At 38.1% G+C, this 15,646-nt stretch overlaps 1 protein-coding gene across 1 annotated transcript; it reads right to left on the bottom strand.

Moving 5' to 3' along the window:
* Nucleotides 1-9,963: 9,963 nt before the first annotated feature.
* On the bottom strand, nucleotides 9,964-15,393 carry LOC105384446. Its single transcript, XM_011554679.3, has 5 exons — nucleotides 15,239-15,393; nucleotides 12,964-13,006; nucleotides 10,810-12,650; nucleotides 10,260-10,448; nucleotides 9,964-10,152 (listed from the first exon to the last, which is right to left on the bottom strand). Exons 2-5 carry the CDS (start codon nucleotides 12,995-12,997, stop codon nucleotides 10,096-10,098), a joined length of 2,121 nt encoding a protein of 706 aa, XP_011552981.3. The 5' UTR covers nucleotides 12,998-13,006; nucleotides 15,239-15,393; the 3' UTR covers nucleotides 9,964-10,095.
* Nucleotides 15,394-15,646: the final 253 nt, after the last annotated feature.

Genomic DNA, 15,646 nt, shown 5'->3' with positions numbered 1-15,646 from the left:
TTATAAGTGATATTGTTAAAGGTGTTAAGCTGTTATGGTTCTACTGTACCGAGCTTTTCTGGGAACTAGATTTTAACTGATATTAACTTTTTGTGGTATTTCTCTGGCTGGCCATTTCCGCGTCCCCCCAGCACGGCTAGTATGGCCATAATAAGACAACATGTGAAGTGACTGATTAAATTGAGTCACTTTTTGATATCAGTCTTAAATGTTAGCATAGGGTGTACATGGGACTCATTTTAGTTGTGTGATTGGATATAAGCCACAGTGACACTGAAACTTTTCTGCTCTGTGGAAATATGTATTTCATTCGTTCTTTTTTTTGAAAATCCCTCATTTGTGGCTCTTGTTTGTATTGTCTATGGTTTTTTGACAATTTAAATGTCACCAAACGTCAAATTTGAAGAAAATTTTCGCTGTTTGGTGCGTTCGAGTGAAATATTTTGATAATATTACCATTGCATTTTTGCATTGCGCTACCCCATGGACTCATTAACTACTTTCTTGAGTTTCTTGGACGTCGTCACATGAAATAATATACGACCGAGCTTGCTCCCGACCAAGCACGATCAGATTCCTTGGGAGTTCTTCGGCAGACGATTTCTATGCACCGGCTCCATGAGACGAAGAACAAAACAGCATGCCACCTGACTGATGACCCACCCACCGTTTACCCGGCCCCAGGAGCTAGAAGGCCTTGAGACAAAAGCTCGGGCAGGATTCTGATGGGCGCAACAGAATATCATCTACGATGCTTGTCCCACGGCCTGACTGAATAATATTTGTATAATCAATGGAAGGAAAAAACAGTAGGTAAGTGCCAGTACCAGTCACATGTTATTATAATTGGGCACATGCACACAAAACAACTCAAAAAACTTTTTTCACTTGGCAGTACTTGGTCAACTAGGCCATTCATTGGAAGGAAACCCGTACCCCAGCAGTGAGGACGTGATGGGCTATGATGATGAAGATGACAATAGGAGTCATAATCTTAGTTCATAAGTATAACTAAAATCTAATGAAACATTTTTGTTTGTTACAGAACATTGAAATTGGCTCATAGGCAAGACGGAAGATGGTCAAAACGGGTCAGAAAATGATGGCCTAGACACGGTTGGAGAGCTCTTGTTGGCAGAAACCACCTGAAGATGGTCAGATGACATCAGCAACCTTGTGGTGAAACAATGAACCGGAGCAGCACCGAACTGAAAAAGTTGAAAAACTTGGCATACATACTATGAGACCTTTTTGATCACTGATATAAGCCAAGTCCAGAGTGATTATTGTGATAGTTGATAACTAAGAATACCTAATATGCTTTTATGGTGTGTGAAATAGTATACTTTTTATAATTTATTAATTAAAAGTTTAATAAATGTTTTACTTACCTAAAGAAAATATTATATTTTTATAACCATTTAATTTAGTTGTACATGCTAGCATATTTACCTATTTTTCTATAGTTAGTGTGTTGTTGATAAATAATAAAGCCTGACTAGGGTTTGTCGCTGTGGAGAAAGGATTAGCATCAGTCGCTGACTGCCCGGTGTGCCGGACTTATTAAATGTACAGTTTATATTATGATTTACATTTCTTGAACTCTACATTTAACATTCAAACTATTCAATTAGCCACTTCATTTTAGTTAGTGTGTTGTTGATAAATAATAAAGCCTAACTAGGGTTTGTCGCTGTGGTGAAAGGACAACCAGTGATCATAGCATCAGTCGCTGACTGCCCGGTGTGCCGGACCTATTCAATGTATATGATTTACATTTTGTGAACTCCACATTTAGCATTCAAACTATTCAGTTAGCCACTTCATTACCTACATACTTTGGCGTGAATAGGCAAACTTAAAGTATATGGGAGACAACTGAAAATCAGTGGTTTGTTCCTAAGGGCAAACATATGCACTGAGTTGCTTCCAAACAAACTAATGTCTATCTATCTAACTTCTTAGCACATGTGAGCGACAGGTTTTGAATCCACATTTCTTCCGTGAGGGGCGGGCGCTTACCCGTCTGAGCTAACACCGCTACATATAAGTAATATACTTAATGTATAATTTTAGTCAAATAAAAAAGAGGATGTGTGTTTTGACAAATGTTGTTTTTAAAGCATTTTCAACGGGTTATTAGAGTCCCGGATCATCCTCCCTATAAGTATTATAGTAATTTTCCTTTCCTGCATCTCTTCTTGTAGAGCAAGGATGAAATTAACAAAAACTAAACAAATAATTATTTGTGTCACATGTTATCACCACCTTCGAACTTGAGTGATATAATGCTACCTAAACAAATGTCAAACTGAGACATGTGTGGATAAATTGGTACACCCATGTTAGGAAATAAGACAAATCTTCCAATCTCGCTGTCAAAATTGTAACTCACATCTTGTAGTGATTATTTCGTGTTGGCCATGTTAGCGTTTGTGAGGACAACTGGTATCACACAATTTGTTGCAAGTAGCTGTCATTTATATCTTGTCACCGCCATACTGTGCTACGCGTGCAGGGCCTGCGGGAAACATAGACCCTGATATGTATATACTAAGTCTATGGCGGGAAATTTCCCTACAACAGGCAAGGGTAGGGAATCCCTACCCCTACCAAAGATACCTTGTACAGTCCAACTAAAATATCATATATATATATATATATATATATATATATATATATATATATATATATATATAATATAAATATATAAATCCTGACAATAAAGAGTACGACGGATTATGCAATGACTTTTAAAAATAAAATACCGACAGATAGTGCCTTTTTAGCAAGTTTGTGTAATAAATACCTACATAATAGATTAGTTAGCATCCACTTCCGTTTTCATCACTTTATAGTTGGACTGTACCTACCTGTCTAGTTTAAATTAAGAAACCTTCTGTTCAGTTATCAAATAACTGTCATGTAATTACATAGATGTCACTATCCCGCAAACTACATCGCGGTATTAAGTTATCTTTCATGTTAATGACCTTCTGTAATATACCAATAAACACTGCTTCTACTACCAGCGATCCGATCATAAGACTACCAAGCCTTTTCAAATTGATCATTATTTCACAAAAAAAATGTATACTTAAATTACTTAATTAATGGGTTCGTAAAGTTAACCCAAAGGTCTTCTTATTCTTCTCCATAAAATTAGGGGTAGGTACTAGTGAAACAAAAAAATCTGCCATATTTAAATAGTTACCTCTTGCAAAGTTAGCGTTGGTATAAGTTAAAAGACTAGGATTTTGTACATATTTCCTCTGAGGAGAATAAAGAGTCAGTCATGACGGCGTGCCTTATCTCATCCGGTTTGGTTGGTCAGAAGTACTACCTAATAAGTACTTACATTGTAAAAAACGTTGTAAACAAGAGGGTCGTAAACCTGTCAATAACTTATGATTTTAATGAATATGTAATTTCCTAATTTTAGCTCAGACCCCAACCACAGCTATAATAATAATATACATTCTGTGTAAACAGTATTCCATCAAAAACATAAATGTAAAATAAGAGCCAAGTTCACTATCATGATAAATGCCTTGGTTGCTGATTTCAACGTTCCTAGTTTAGGACGTTACTAGGATATGTAGGTACCTACTTACCTATAAAAAGTAATGATATTCCATCAAAAACATAAATGTAAAATAAGAGCCAAGTTCAATATCGTGATAAATGCCATGATGCCTAAATGCCTAAATGATTTCAACGACAAAAGAAGTGAGATCTAAATGGTATGGTTGCCAAGTTCAATGGTCAATGGTCAGTCCTGAAATTTATTTATAAGTAACAGTAGGTATAATAACATATCATAGGTATATTATCTTCTTATAACATAAAATTATGTATTGTAGCCTAAGGCACCTGGTTACTAGATATTATTCTGTGCCTAAGGTCTGATTTGGCTAGTTTTTATACACCTACCTGTTTCATCGCTAGTTTCTACCAACAATACAAATTATCGGAATTATAATATAAGAATTCTTGTAGGTTTAACTTGTGAAGGCTATATTCATATATGAAAACTAGCCAAGACAGACCTTAGGCTATAATACATAATTTTATGTTATAAGAAGATAATATATGATATGTTATTATACCTACTGTTACTTATAAATAAATTTCAGGACTGACCAATGACCATTGAACTTGGCAACCATACCATTTAGATCTCACTTCTTTTGTCGTTGAAATCATTTAGGCATTTAGGCATCATGGCATTTATCACGATATTGAACTTGGCTCTTATTTTACATTTATGTTTTTGATGGAATATCATTACTTTTTATAGGTAAGTAGGTACCTACATATCCTAGTAACGTCGCCGTAACGTAGATCGATAGATAACCAAAGAACAAAGAAAATAAGACACAAGATTTATGGGTCCACACTCAGTATAGGAAATTTTATATGGTGGTCAAGAAACACAACCATACCGCGATGTAGAAAGTTTTGCAGCAGCGCCATCTAATGAGAATCACAGTAAAACAAATGATTTAAAACATTATCGCAGTCCAAGAAAAACAATAACAAGTAAGAATATCGTGTCGTGTCGCGTCGCCTCGCGTCGTGTCGTGTCGTGTCGTGTCGTGTCGTGTCGTGTCGTGTCGTGTTGTGTCGTGTCGTGTTTTGTCGTGTCGTGTCGTTTCATGCCGCGTCGCTTCGTGTCGCGTCGTGTCGCATCGTGTCGCGTCGTGTCGTGTCGTGTCGTTTCGTATGCGATCCCATCCCCCATCCATTTACAGCTTTCTTAGACTAGTTAACATTTATATTATGCATATTTTATTATGTTACGATACGATACCTACCATAAGAGTTTTGATCTATCGGTGAGTCAGTCAATGATAAAAATGAGGTTTTTGGACATTAATATGTAAATAACCGTTTGAGATACGCTCATGAAATTTTGAACACATATGTAGGTCGGCTGTGCCATTTCAAAACACAGTAACAGCCAAGAGACAAAATTTTCAGGAGAGCCAAAAAACGTTTTTGTCCCTTCATTTCAATGCCCTTGTAGCGACACATGTTATAGTCACGTTTTGCAATGTCAGCTTTCTAGTAACTTCCAGTAGCGAACAATGCGCAGACGCTAGTCGTCTCGCGCCCGTCACTTAGACAACATACTTGTAAAATGTAATTGGTAAAATCAGTAAATAGTTTGGCCTCAAGAAATCCTGCATTCGTCATTTACCATCAACCCCATATAAACCTCATTAAACCCTAAACTGGTGACCACCGACAATTTGAACACGCAACCTTCGGAAGAAACTACAACAAATTATGGAGTCAGCACGGCAATGACGCGGCGCAGCATGGAACGGCGTGGACGAGACGGCTCCCCCAGCGAGGCCATGGGGTAACCGGCGACAACATCAAGAAATTATAATCATCACCTACTGGAAGTGCATCACCCCTTCACACATTTTGGTTACGCAACGAAGAAGAAATTAGTGTATCGAGGCATCTCAAGTCAGGACCTGGACGAGCGGAACACATATAGAAGGTACGATTGCGCGTTCACGACGGAAGGTCAACGAGCGGTAATCGGCGCTTCTGGAGTTAGCGAGTTTTGGGCGGTTTCCTCGCTGCGAGGCTGCCGAGCTGGAGCATAGTGGACTGGTCAGCCACGCAGAGGCTCACTCGAGGGTCCTCATGGAAGTTCCCGCCAGGATGGGTGAGAAGTGCTAAGAAAGAAGCTATTTTTAGATCGGAAATTCCCACATGGTTCAATCACACACGAGGTCGGATTCACAGAACCGAGGTAGCCGCGTTCATCTTGCACGGTCAGCGGAATGTGATAAGCGCGTCGCGAGTGAACAGAGTGCTACGTAGTTTTACCAAGTGGTTTATTGTGTGAGATTTATAAGTTTGATTTGTTAATTTTGTATCAGTATTGAAATGTAATTTTGTGATTTCTGTTTTGTTTGATATTGTATGTTTCAAGTTTAAAGCTCCGTAAGAGAGGCTTTTGTAACATAGGTATTACGTATTGTACTTGAAAATTTTTGAGAAAAATTTTGAAAAACGGGGGAAGTGATGTAGCGACACATGTTATAGTCACGTTTTGCAATGTCAGCTTTCTAGTAACTTCCAGTAGCGAACAATGCGCAGACGCTAGTCGTCTCGCGCCCGTCACTTAGACAACATACTTGTAAAATGTAATTGGTAAAATCAGTAAATAGTTTGGCCTCAAGAAATCCTGCATTCGTCATTTACCATCAACCCCATATAAACCTCATTAAACCCTAAACCCTGGTAAAACTATGATACATATCTTAACGATTGTAAGATTAAAAGAAGCGGCAGAACCTAGGCTTTACATACAATACTATTTCATTTAAATATGACTAATATTGTTGCTGTAATGCACAAAAGAAAACACTAACTAGGTTTTAAATGGTTTTCTTACCCTAAAATCGCCCTCACTGACCATTTTATAACCTAGTAAGAGCCATTATTGTGTAATTTAAGACATGTTAAGTATATTGAAATTGCAACAATAAAGTAATAATTTATATGTTTTTTCTTTCTTTATATGTTTTGAATCCTTCACATAATATAAATCAAATTTTGCAGCACTTTTACACGACCGCACTATAAGTAATAGCTGAAATATTTTAAGTTTGTTTTTTGTTTTATCTAAATGAACTAAATCGCCATATTAAGAAGGCATGTCTGACACGAACATTATTTATAGCTGCCTTAAATTAGACAATATTTCCTAAATTTTGAGCTAAAATTAGTTTACTATGTTTGAGTTTTTTTTTGTTTATGCAAAATAGGGCTAGTAGAAAGGTTCTGACGAGAAAGGTTTCTATGGCTTTTATAAAGAAGACAAAATTTCCTTATGTTCTACTTTTAATTCAACTCTCTAGGTCTCATTGGTTCAAAGATACAGGTTCTGAAATATCTGATTTTTTTTTTAAAGTTTTAGTAATAATGTATGCCATTTGTGACTTACTAAAATTAACGGGCAAAAATTGACCTTTGCTGACCATTTCAAAACCTAGTATGAGCCATTGACCATTTTAAAACATAGTAAGTGAAAATGACTTCACTTACTATGTTTTAAAATGGTTGGTGGCTCTTACTATGTTTTAAAATGGTTTTCGTGGCATTTTTGATATCGCAGGGTGGAGTTACTAGGTTTTTAGAATTTTTATTTTCGTTTCTGAGCGGTTTTTTGATATTCTGACAATGCAGTTTTGTGCGCAACCGCCTAAAATAATGTATAAATCAAAGACCCGTTTTTTTTCAAGTTGGCGCTTACTGTGTTTTGAAATGGCACAGCCGAGGTATCTCGTAAGTCTCAATATATGAGCCAAATTTCATACGTTTATATTAGGGGAACCCGGGGTAAGACGGGGTCGCTAAGGGAAAATTAAAAAATCAACAGGTATTTATAACCACAACGTTATCAATTATTTATGGCTCATTAGGAACTTAATGACGAACACTTTGGCACAGCTTTTGCCAAAAAAGTAATCTATTCTATTCTCTGTGGGGGTGTAAGTACCTGCACCTGGCTCTCTCGAATGGAACCTCATCTACCACCGCTCTACTACTAAAAAAGTAATCATTACAATTGACTTATTTTAAGAAATGTAAAAAATGGGAAATAAACCATCTTGCCCCATGTACGGGGTAAGATGGGGTAAGTATACTATGAGGGGCACAAAACAGACAAACAACACTTCTTCTGTGATTTTATCGTCAACACCAGCACCTGCAGTGTGAGCCCAACGCCTGCACCTTTGAAATCCGACCCACTTTTCCTTAGATTTAAAGTAGGACTGTTGATATCCTCAAGTAGAGGTAGACACAGTCATCTTCGTTGTTATTCTTCTTCGTATGCAGTATCTGCTTTGTCTTTTTAGCCTACTTCCCTGTAGCCCTTTTAGAGCCCTTCTACAATGTCAAATATCGGGTTGGAGAGAAAAAAAAAACTTAACCAAGCTAGATCCGTACCCTATCTTGCCCCTCCAAAAATACCCCGTCTTGCCCCACGTTATATTTTTTATAAAAATAATTAATTAAAAAAAACATTTTCAATGTCAAAGTGATTTTGCACATATTTAAATAAAGCGTACCAAACCTTAAATAAAAAGACACAATTACCAAAAATGCCACTCTTTACTTACTATGTTGTGACGTTGTTTCTACCGGTCTAAAATAACATGAACACTACGCAAAAACAAACAATTGAGCTTACACAAAAAACGCATGCGCTCACACCTGCTGTCTCTGGCGCACTAAAGGTCAATCATTTAAGCCTTTCTATTGGCTCATTACTTAGATTCCTAAGATGTATAGTTTTGCATATATGTGGGGGGTCCCGTCATACCCCGCGACCCCATCTTACCCCGGGTTCCCCTAAATAGTTTTTGATTTACGAGAGGGTCAGAAGTAGCTTGAAATGGTTCGTGTAATATTACAATATTACACACGGTGACCAATTTCAAGTGGTGCTTTTCTGGACGCTTCCGTGCTTCGGACGGCACGTTAAGCCGTGGGTCCCGATTGCTGCTTCGGTAGCGGTCGTTAAGCCTAGTCAGAGGCCTTCGGGCGGCTTGAAAACATCTGACAGTCGGGTTGCCCACTTACTCGACAACTCTCTCAGCACAAGCTTGCTTGTGTTGGGGTCCACCAACCCGCACTTGGCCAGCGTGGTGGACTAGGCCTAAACCCTTCCTTCATTGGAAGGAGACCCGTGCCCCAGCAGTGGGGACGTAATGGGTCGTGATGACACACGGTGCGGCTCGCCAGTTCTGTACTCCATATTATCGTCGTTACTCCATTCTTTGTTTTTCTGCATGATCTAAATGGCGGGAAATATCCAAGTAATTATCAAATTGGAGTGACGCTACGCTCTCTTGCTTCAACTGAGCGTTCGTTCGTTGGCCTTCGGCGACCGTCCAGGATTCGTTCAAATAGCTCGATTTCTTTGGTGTTGCCGCCTCGCTTCGGATCGCCGGCACACGCCAACGAGCGATCGTTGGCATTCGCTAATCATAACCTTATAAAATAATTAAAATTGGATGAATAATAAACATTTTTTGTTTTATTGATCCAGTCCCGATACTTTTTACACAGAGTAGTATGTATGGTCGAAAACTCGAAACTGTCTCATTAAAACAGATCGGGCCACGGCCACGTGGGTTTTATTTTCCTGGTAGTCTGATTTTTATTAAGAAAATTTGTTTTAATAAAAGTACCTACGTACTTCAATACTAATTATACAGTTGGGAAACGTATGCTCACAACTGTAATCCCCGAATAGGTAGGTAGTTAGAGATGACTCGCAGGCGAGTCACCCGCTTTTAGCTGTAAATACATACATTAAATTTGTACTTACGTGATAGGTCGCGAGCCGTATCGCCGCTTTTGAATGAATAGATACAATGCACTGAAGTTGTCCGCTAAGTGAGCAACCCGACTGTCAGTTGTTTTCAAGTTGCCCGAAAGCCTCTGACTAGGCTTAACGACTGCTGCCGAAGCAGCAACCGGCAGCTTGCCATCCAAAGCACGGAAGCGTCCAGGAAAGAACCACTTGAATGGCTGACCGTGCCATGACTGCCATGTCAGTGATCAGTTCGAACATAGCGTGGGACGGCCTCCAGCCCTCTGCAAAGACGACAAGAAGCGGTTGTGGTCGGAGGAAGAAGGTCGAAGTTATTGTGCTCTATGAGAGACGCTTGTATCCACTAGTGTGGATGATTACGGGCAAATGATGAGATCTCGGTTTTTGTACTTATGTAACAAACTCCTAGGTTTTGGTATTTTAAAATGGCTACGGTTTTTTAAGTGTTATAGCCTCATTGCAAGTACCTGTCTACTCATCCTGCTTATGATACTCTAGCTAGGAATTGGATTTAATAATAAAGTAGGGTAAACATTGTAGGTTCATAATACGTACAGGACCGGTAACACAATTAAACAAATAATCTAGGAAAAATACAAAATAATTATAGGTATATTTATAACAAAAAGATTAACTCTATCAGTACCGTTTGTGTCTTAACAAATAACTAAATATTTAAATCTATAACCACGTAACGTTGTCATAATGATATTTTTAATAAACTATATTGACAATGTACTTTGATGGCAAGCCTTTTTATGGTCGTTCCAGTCAGCATTCTGAAACAAATTTAAAAAAATATAAGTGGTTTACTTAGTAAGCTTTTTTTAATTCTGTACAATGCATAATTTAACTATTCATAACGATAATAAAAAACCCTGTCTACCTGACACATATTGCTGCAGTAGTAATCCCTGTTGCATCCCAAACAGCGAAGATTGGTGATGGTCCCGCAGATCCTACACTGGCTGTACGGTGTGAACGTAGCTTTAGGGTTCATTGACGTCACATGCGTTATTTGCAGCGTGTTCAGCGAGCTGGCGTCCTCACCAGCAGACACCGGGCCTGGTGACTCCTGGAAATAATGAGAGGAAACGTTGTTAGAGAATAGCGTGACATATTGGTATACTCGTATGCATTCATACATCATCACGACCCCTCACTTCTCCACACAGGCACTGCATCCATACAGGGCCTCAAGTCTGCTAAGGAATGGCGGCTCAATGCTGTGTCGTCTGAATGGTTTTCCGACTTTAGGTATCCGTTTTCTCTTGGTTAGTGAGTCCCAGTAGTGCAATATGAAACACTTAACACTTATTACTGTTAATCAACGTTAGTTATTTAAAAAAGATGCAAGATGTAGGGTAAGAGGAGAAGCGAAACTCGCGGGCAACAGCTATGTACCTAAATAAAACAGAGTCAAACGTTATCCTTACCATTTGCTCAAAGTTGCTAAGTAACTCTTCACACAACGGACTAAAAAATCCACTGTCTCTGGATACTGATGATCTTTCTTGAGCTGGCATCATTATACTAGGGACAGCGTCTCTGTTCTGATAGTTCTGGACTTCTTGCCGATAGGGCGGCGGCTGCAGCAGCGACGGCGGTGGCGGCGGCGGAGGCGGGGGGTCAGTGTTGTACCAGTGTGACGGGGGCTGGACAGAGGTGTGGGTGTACGTCTGTTGATACGGAGGTGGTGGAGGCACCTGCCGGTGGTAGCTATGCATCGGCGGTGCAGTTCTTAATACAGTCGGTAGTCGGCTCGGCTCATTCAATACGGATGTAAGCACGGGATGTGCCGACTGTGCAGGTAGTCGTACGTTATGGTTTCCAGGTAAGAGACACGTTTGACCTTGTGCACTATCTTCATTGTTTCCAAAAGAAATCTTTATCTCCCTTCCTGGTGGCCCCACCGAAAACTGGAAGTGGCTGTTTTCAGATGCAGACACATTTCCCAGGTGACCATGCAACTTCTGCCACGGTAATGAGCTTTCTTGAGTAACTTGGTTTATGTTTGTAGGAGTTACAGATTTAGCGAAAGTAACATTTTGCTGCTCTTTCTCTATCCTCTTTTCGATATATTTTAACATTTCTCCAAATAATAAACTGAAATTATCGGCCTGAAAACCGTGCACATTTGTGACCATTGCTTGATGTGCAGCCAATTTTAAAGTCTTATCAAAAAAGTTTTTTGTGAATGATTCACTTTCAAAGGCACTGTAAATGGGAATCAATGTATAAGAAACATCCCAAAATGTGCGGTTTTTCATTTCCGTTAGAGCATTTTTTTTCTCGAGAAGGACATGCTTACGTAATGGCAGTGAGTCCCTCGCAATGAGAAATTCATTTAAATATGGGAATAATTTTAATAATTTCTCAGATATGATTTCAGTGCATTTCAGAAAATATGACTGAGAGTTTTCGTATCGATGATCCACTCTATTTGGAGGTAATTTTGGTTCATTCATGGTATTCAAAGTATCTGCTTCTACAATTTTACTATTCTGATTATTTATACTTTGTTCAGTAATACTCTCAGATGGAACAGACTTTTGCGACATATAATTTTTCATAGCATGCATCTTCCCAGGATATTTCTTTACATCCCTGCGAGATGTGTATTTTACTCTAGGGAAAGTTCTAACAATTGGATCTGAAGTTTCAGATGGATTCACTGACGTCACAGTTGTTAGCTGATTAGTTTCGTCATTTGATTGAATATTAGTTGCATACATGTGCCTTGTTACAACGTCACCGACAAACTCTTGAAGTTCTTTCAGAGGTTCATTATTTTGCGTGACTTCAATTTGCGTAACTTCGTTTTGCATATGAATATCATCTATGACAGGAAGGGATCTAGGTAAGTTATTTTTAGGTAATACCTCATTGTCCTTTTTAGCTTCTACATTAGAATCATGTATAGGTAGATTAATATTTTTTTCTTTGGTTTTTTCATCTGCATCGCTGGCTGATGAAAGCTCTTCAAGATTGTTCCAATGAATTGAGACGATTTCATCACAACCAAAAGTATTATCTTTGTCATGAAATGTCTCATGGTGTTTTTTTTTCTTTCTTTTATTTGACCTAGGGTGTTTGAAACCTCTTTCTCCGTTTTTATTTAACTTATTTTTATTAGACTTTTTTGTTAATTCATGTTTTGTTACTTTTTGTCTTTCTGTCGTTTCTGTTTCAAAGTTACTTCCGTCGTCTTCAAAAATAATTTTCATTTCTATGTTTTCAACTGATTTAAATGCCAGCATTTTTTCCCAAGTCTCATCTGAAAGGTAAACGAGAACCAACTAAGAAATTGAAGCCAAATATATCTCATATATATCATATATAGTATCTCAACCCCAAAAAAATCTCTCTTTTTTCATTGCAAGTAAGAAGAAATGGCACAGTGATACCCCGGGCGAACCCCTTATTTAGTCCATTTAAATATGGGCTATTAGTCTTTGCGCTCAGGCCCCGGACTGAATAAGATAATTTCATCCTTTGGGTATAACCATAGACCTAGTATATACTAGCGTATATACGCCAGTATATACTAAGTCTATGGGTATAAAATTATACTAGCTTGATATATTTACCTTGTTTTATACTTCGTAAATCACGTTTCGCCATTTTTTAATTCTGAAACAATGTAGATTACAATAAGCTTAATGATTTATGAAAATAACAATATTTCCTATCGTCATATCAAGAACCGATAACCGTTGGGGTAGACGAGTTCTCAAGTGGAGACCACGAACAGGCAAACGCAGCGTGGGACGCCCTACTGCCCGCTGGACCGACGACCTTAGTGCGAGTTGCTGGATGAGGAATGCCGACGACCGAGTGCTGTGGCATGATTATTGGCTGATGATGATAACAATACTTCCAGAAAGAAAGAAATGTGGTAGGTACTTAATGATAATACAGGGTAACGTTACGTACCCCAATTTTTAATGAAGCTATTGACTAAGATTTTAATGTGAAATATATATACTTTATTCGGTAGGATAGGTATATAATCTAGTATAATCACCAGAATTTGTGAAAATGTGTTAAATTTGCCGGTTTTTAAATAAAATCATTGTCGCGAGGCACAAGCGTCCTAAGGTTCATTGAACCGACAAAATATTTGACTTATCATGTGACATATTTTTTTCTTTGAGACCTATGTATGGCTAAATTTGGTAGTGGGGCTACGGGAATAGAAAACTCAAGATTTAACTTAGGAACTAACCAGTAAATAGTCACAAACATATCAGTCACTTGCATATCACATGCAGCTTCCATCGCATCGTCGAGGCAGCCTCTAATCCATTCTATTCTATTATCTGCGCGGTGTAAGTACCTGCACCTGGCTCTCTCGAGTGAACCTTTGTGCATATCCCCAAGGTCTAAACTGCCTTCCAAAGCTTGGACCAGCTTCGCTGAAAGCGTGGTCAGCGGGTTCACATTATTATTATATAGACGAGCTAAATCTAGATATGTAGGTTTCCTCACGATGTTTTCCTAAGAGCTTTGGTATGTACATTGTACTTAAATTCAAAGAACTCATTGGTACATGTCAGCGCCGGAATTCGAATCCGCATCTCTGGCGTGAGTAGTCTATTACAGTCACAGGCAAATTGAGAAAACCATCAAATTACTCCTCAACGGACTAAACTAACTTAATGCCATAGACTAATATTAGTGTATTAGTCTATGTTACTGCCTTCTGTAATATTTTAAGTACATTTACGAAAAAACATACCTAAATATTTTACAATTTTTACATGTATACTTAATCAATGGTACATTATAACATAAATCAATGCTTTTAAAGCACATTGTTTGGATTTAGTAGGTACTTAGATATTATTAAAATTTAGTGCACCTTCCATTCTGTATAATAAAGTTGGTTGAGCGGGTCATCTGACTTTCTTATGAACAGCATTAACAAAATATAGATAAATTAACACTTTTTAAATATGATTTAACAAGTTAAGACCTGGTTTCACATGATTCTGTTGGTTACAGTCTAAGGCCTAATTTCACACCATTCGGTTAGGTTAAAAATACCTCGGTTTGGTTACATGATGGACCGTTAAGGTTAGTGAGTGTCCCACCATGCTAAATCAAGGGGTTAACTCCCTTGATCGGGTGATAAACTTAATTGCTGCTGTGGGGTTCCGCTAAGACTTGGTTAAGACCGGTAACCAGGCAACGGGTTGTTTACTTGTCACTCATTCTGTCAAGATTCAAGATGGAAAAATGAACAGAGCCTTTGATAAACAATATACGAACTAGATGTTGTGTGACATAAAAAATGAAGCGAAATACTGTCTGGGTTTTATATAATGTCAAACCGAGATAAAAGTTTAAATTTAATGTCCTAAACTAACTTGGAACCGCAATATAGAAACACAAATTGATGGCCCTACCCGGAAATCGAACCCGGGATCCCTGGGTGATGAAGCTGAGCTTCTGCCACTAGACCACATAGGTAGATTCAAGAAGTTAAACCTAATGACTTAATGAGAACTATTGAATTAAATGAAAAATCTTCTAACAAAATATTTTAAAATAAGACCTTACTTACAAATTGAGGTACTAACTGACTACCTACTCTTATTGTAGGCACGTTACCTACTTATCAGTAAAATAATTTAATTATAAAATAAATAAATACTTAAATAAATTAAGTACGTACCTACTGTACCTGCCTACTAAAGTTATTTATTTGAGTTGTGTGGGTACTTAAGTTAACCGTGTTGCCTCTGGGCAGTATTTTTCGCGATCACTACTTGATCGTAATAATTATATGTGTAGGTAGTTAAGTATTGAATTGATATAAAATAAAATTATCGTTGTTGACGTAAATAACTAGGAACTTACTTATTAAAAGATTGATCCAACCACACTTATATTCACTGCAATCCTCTTTAACTTCACCGATACCTAATTAGTTTATAAAACTTAATTTAACTTAATATGATTCAAATATGGAATGCAAGAGCAAAGGCTACCGCCGACGCCGACGTCCAACCATTCGGGAGGAAGACGCTGCACTAGTCCAAACTTGTTGAATTGAATGAATGAACTGAATGAATGAATTTGTACACAACCATGTTGGAAAGGACCGCCACTTGCGTACGAGTTTGAGCTATGTTTTAACAACCTGACAACCTCCGATGCCAAAGGTGCTCGATCGATCCGAAATTTCATCTAATGACTTGACAAAAGTTTTACTTAAGGCTGTCACTAAAGCTGGAAGAAAATCAGAATCTGTCAAATCTAGTGAGG

This window comes from Plutella xylostella, chromosome 8 (assembly GCF_932276165.1).
Source record: "Plutella xylostella chromosome 8, ilPluXylo3.1, whole genome shotgun sequence".
Lineage (NCBI taxonomy): Eukaryota > Metazoa > Arthropoda > Insecta > Lepidoptera > Plutellidae > Plutella > Plutella xylostella.
The sequence above is the reverse complement of the archived record's forward strand: the minus strand, read 5'-3'. Positions and strand labels throughout refer to the sequence as shown.

Coding starts and splice junctions, on each gene's coding strand:
- LOC105384446 (XM_011554679.3), bottom strand. CDS start 12,997: ATGGCGAAACGTGATTTACGAAGTATAAAACAAG. Junction 10,449..10,809: donor TTAGCAACTTTGAGCAAATG/GTAAGGATAACG, acceptor CATTATTTCCAG/GAGTCACCAGGCCCGGTGTC. Junction 10,153..10,259: donor ACTGCAGCAATATGTGTCAG/GTAGACAGGGTT, acceptor AATTTGTTTCAG/AATGCTGACTGGAACGACCA.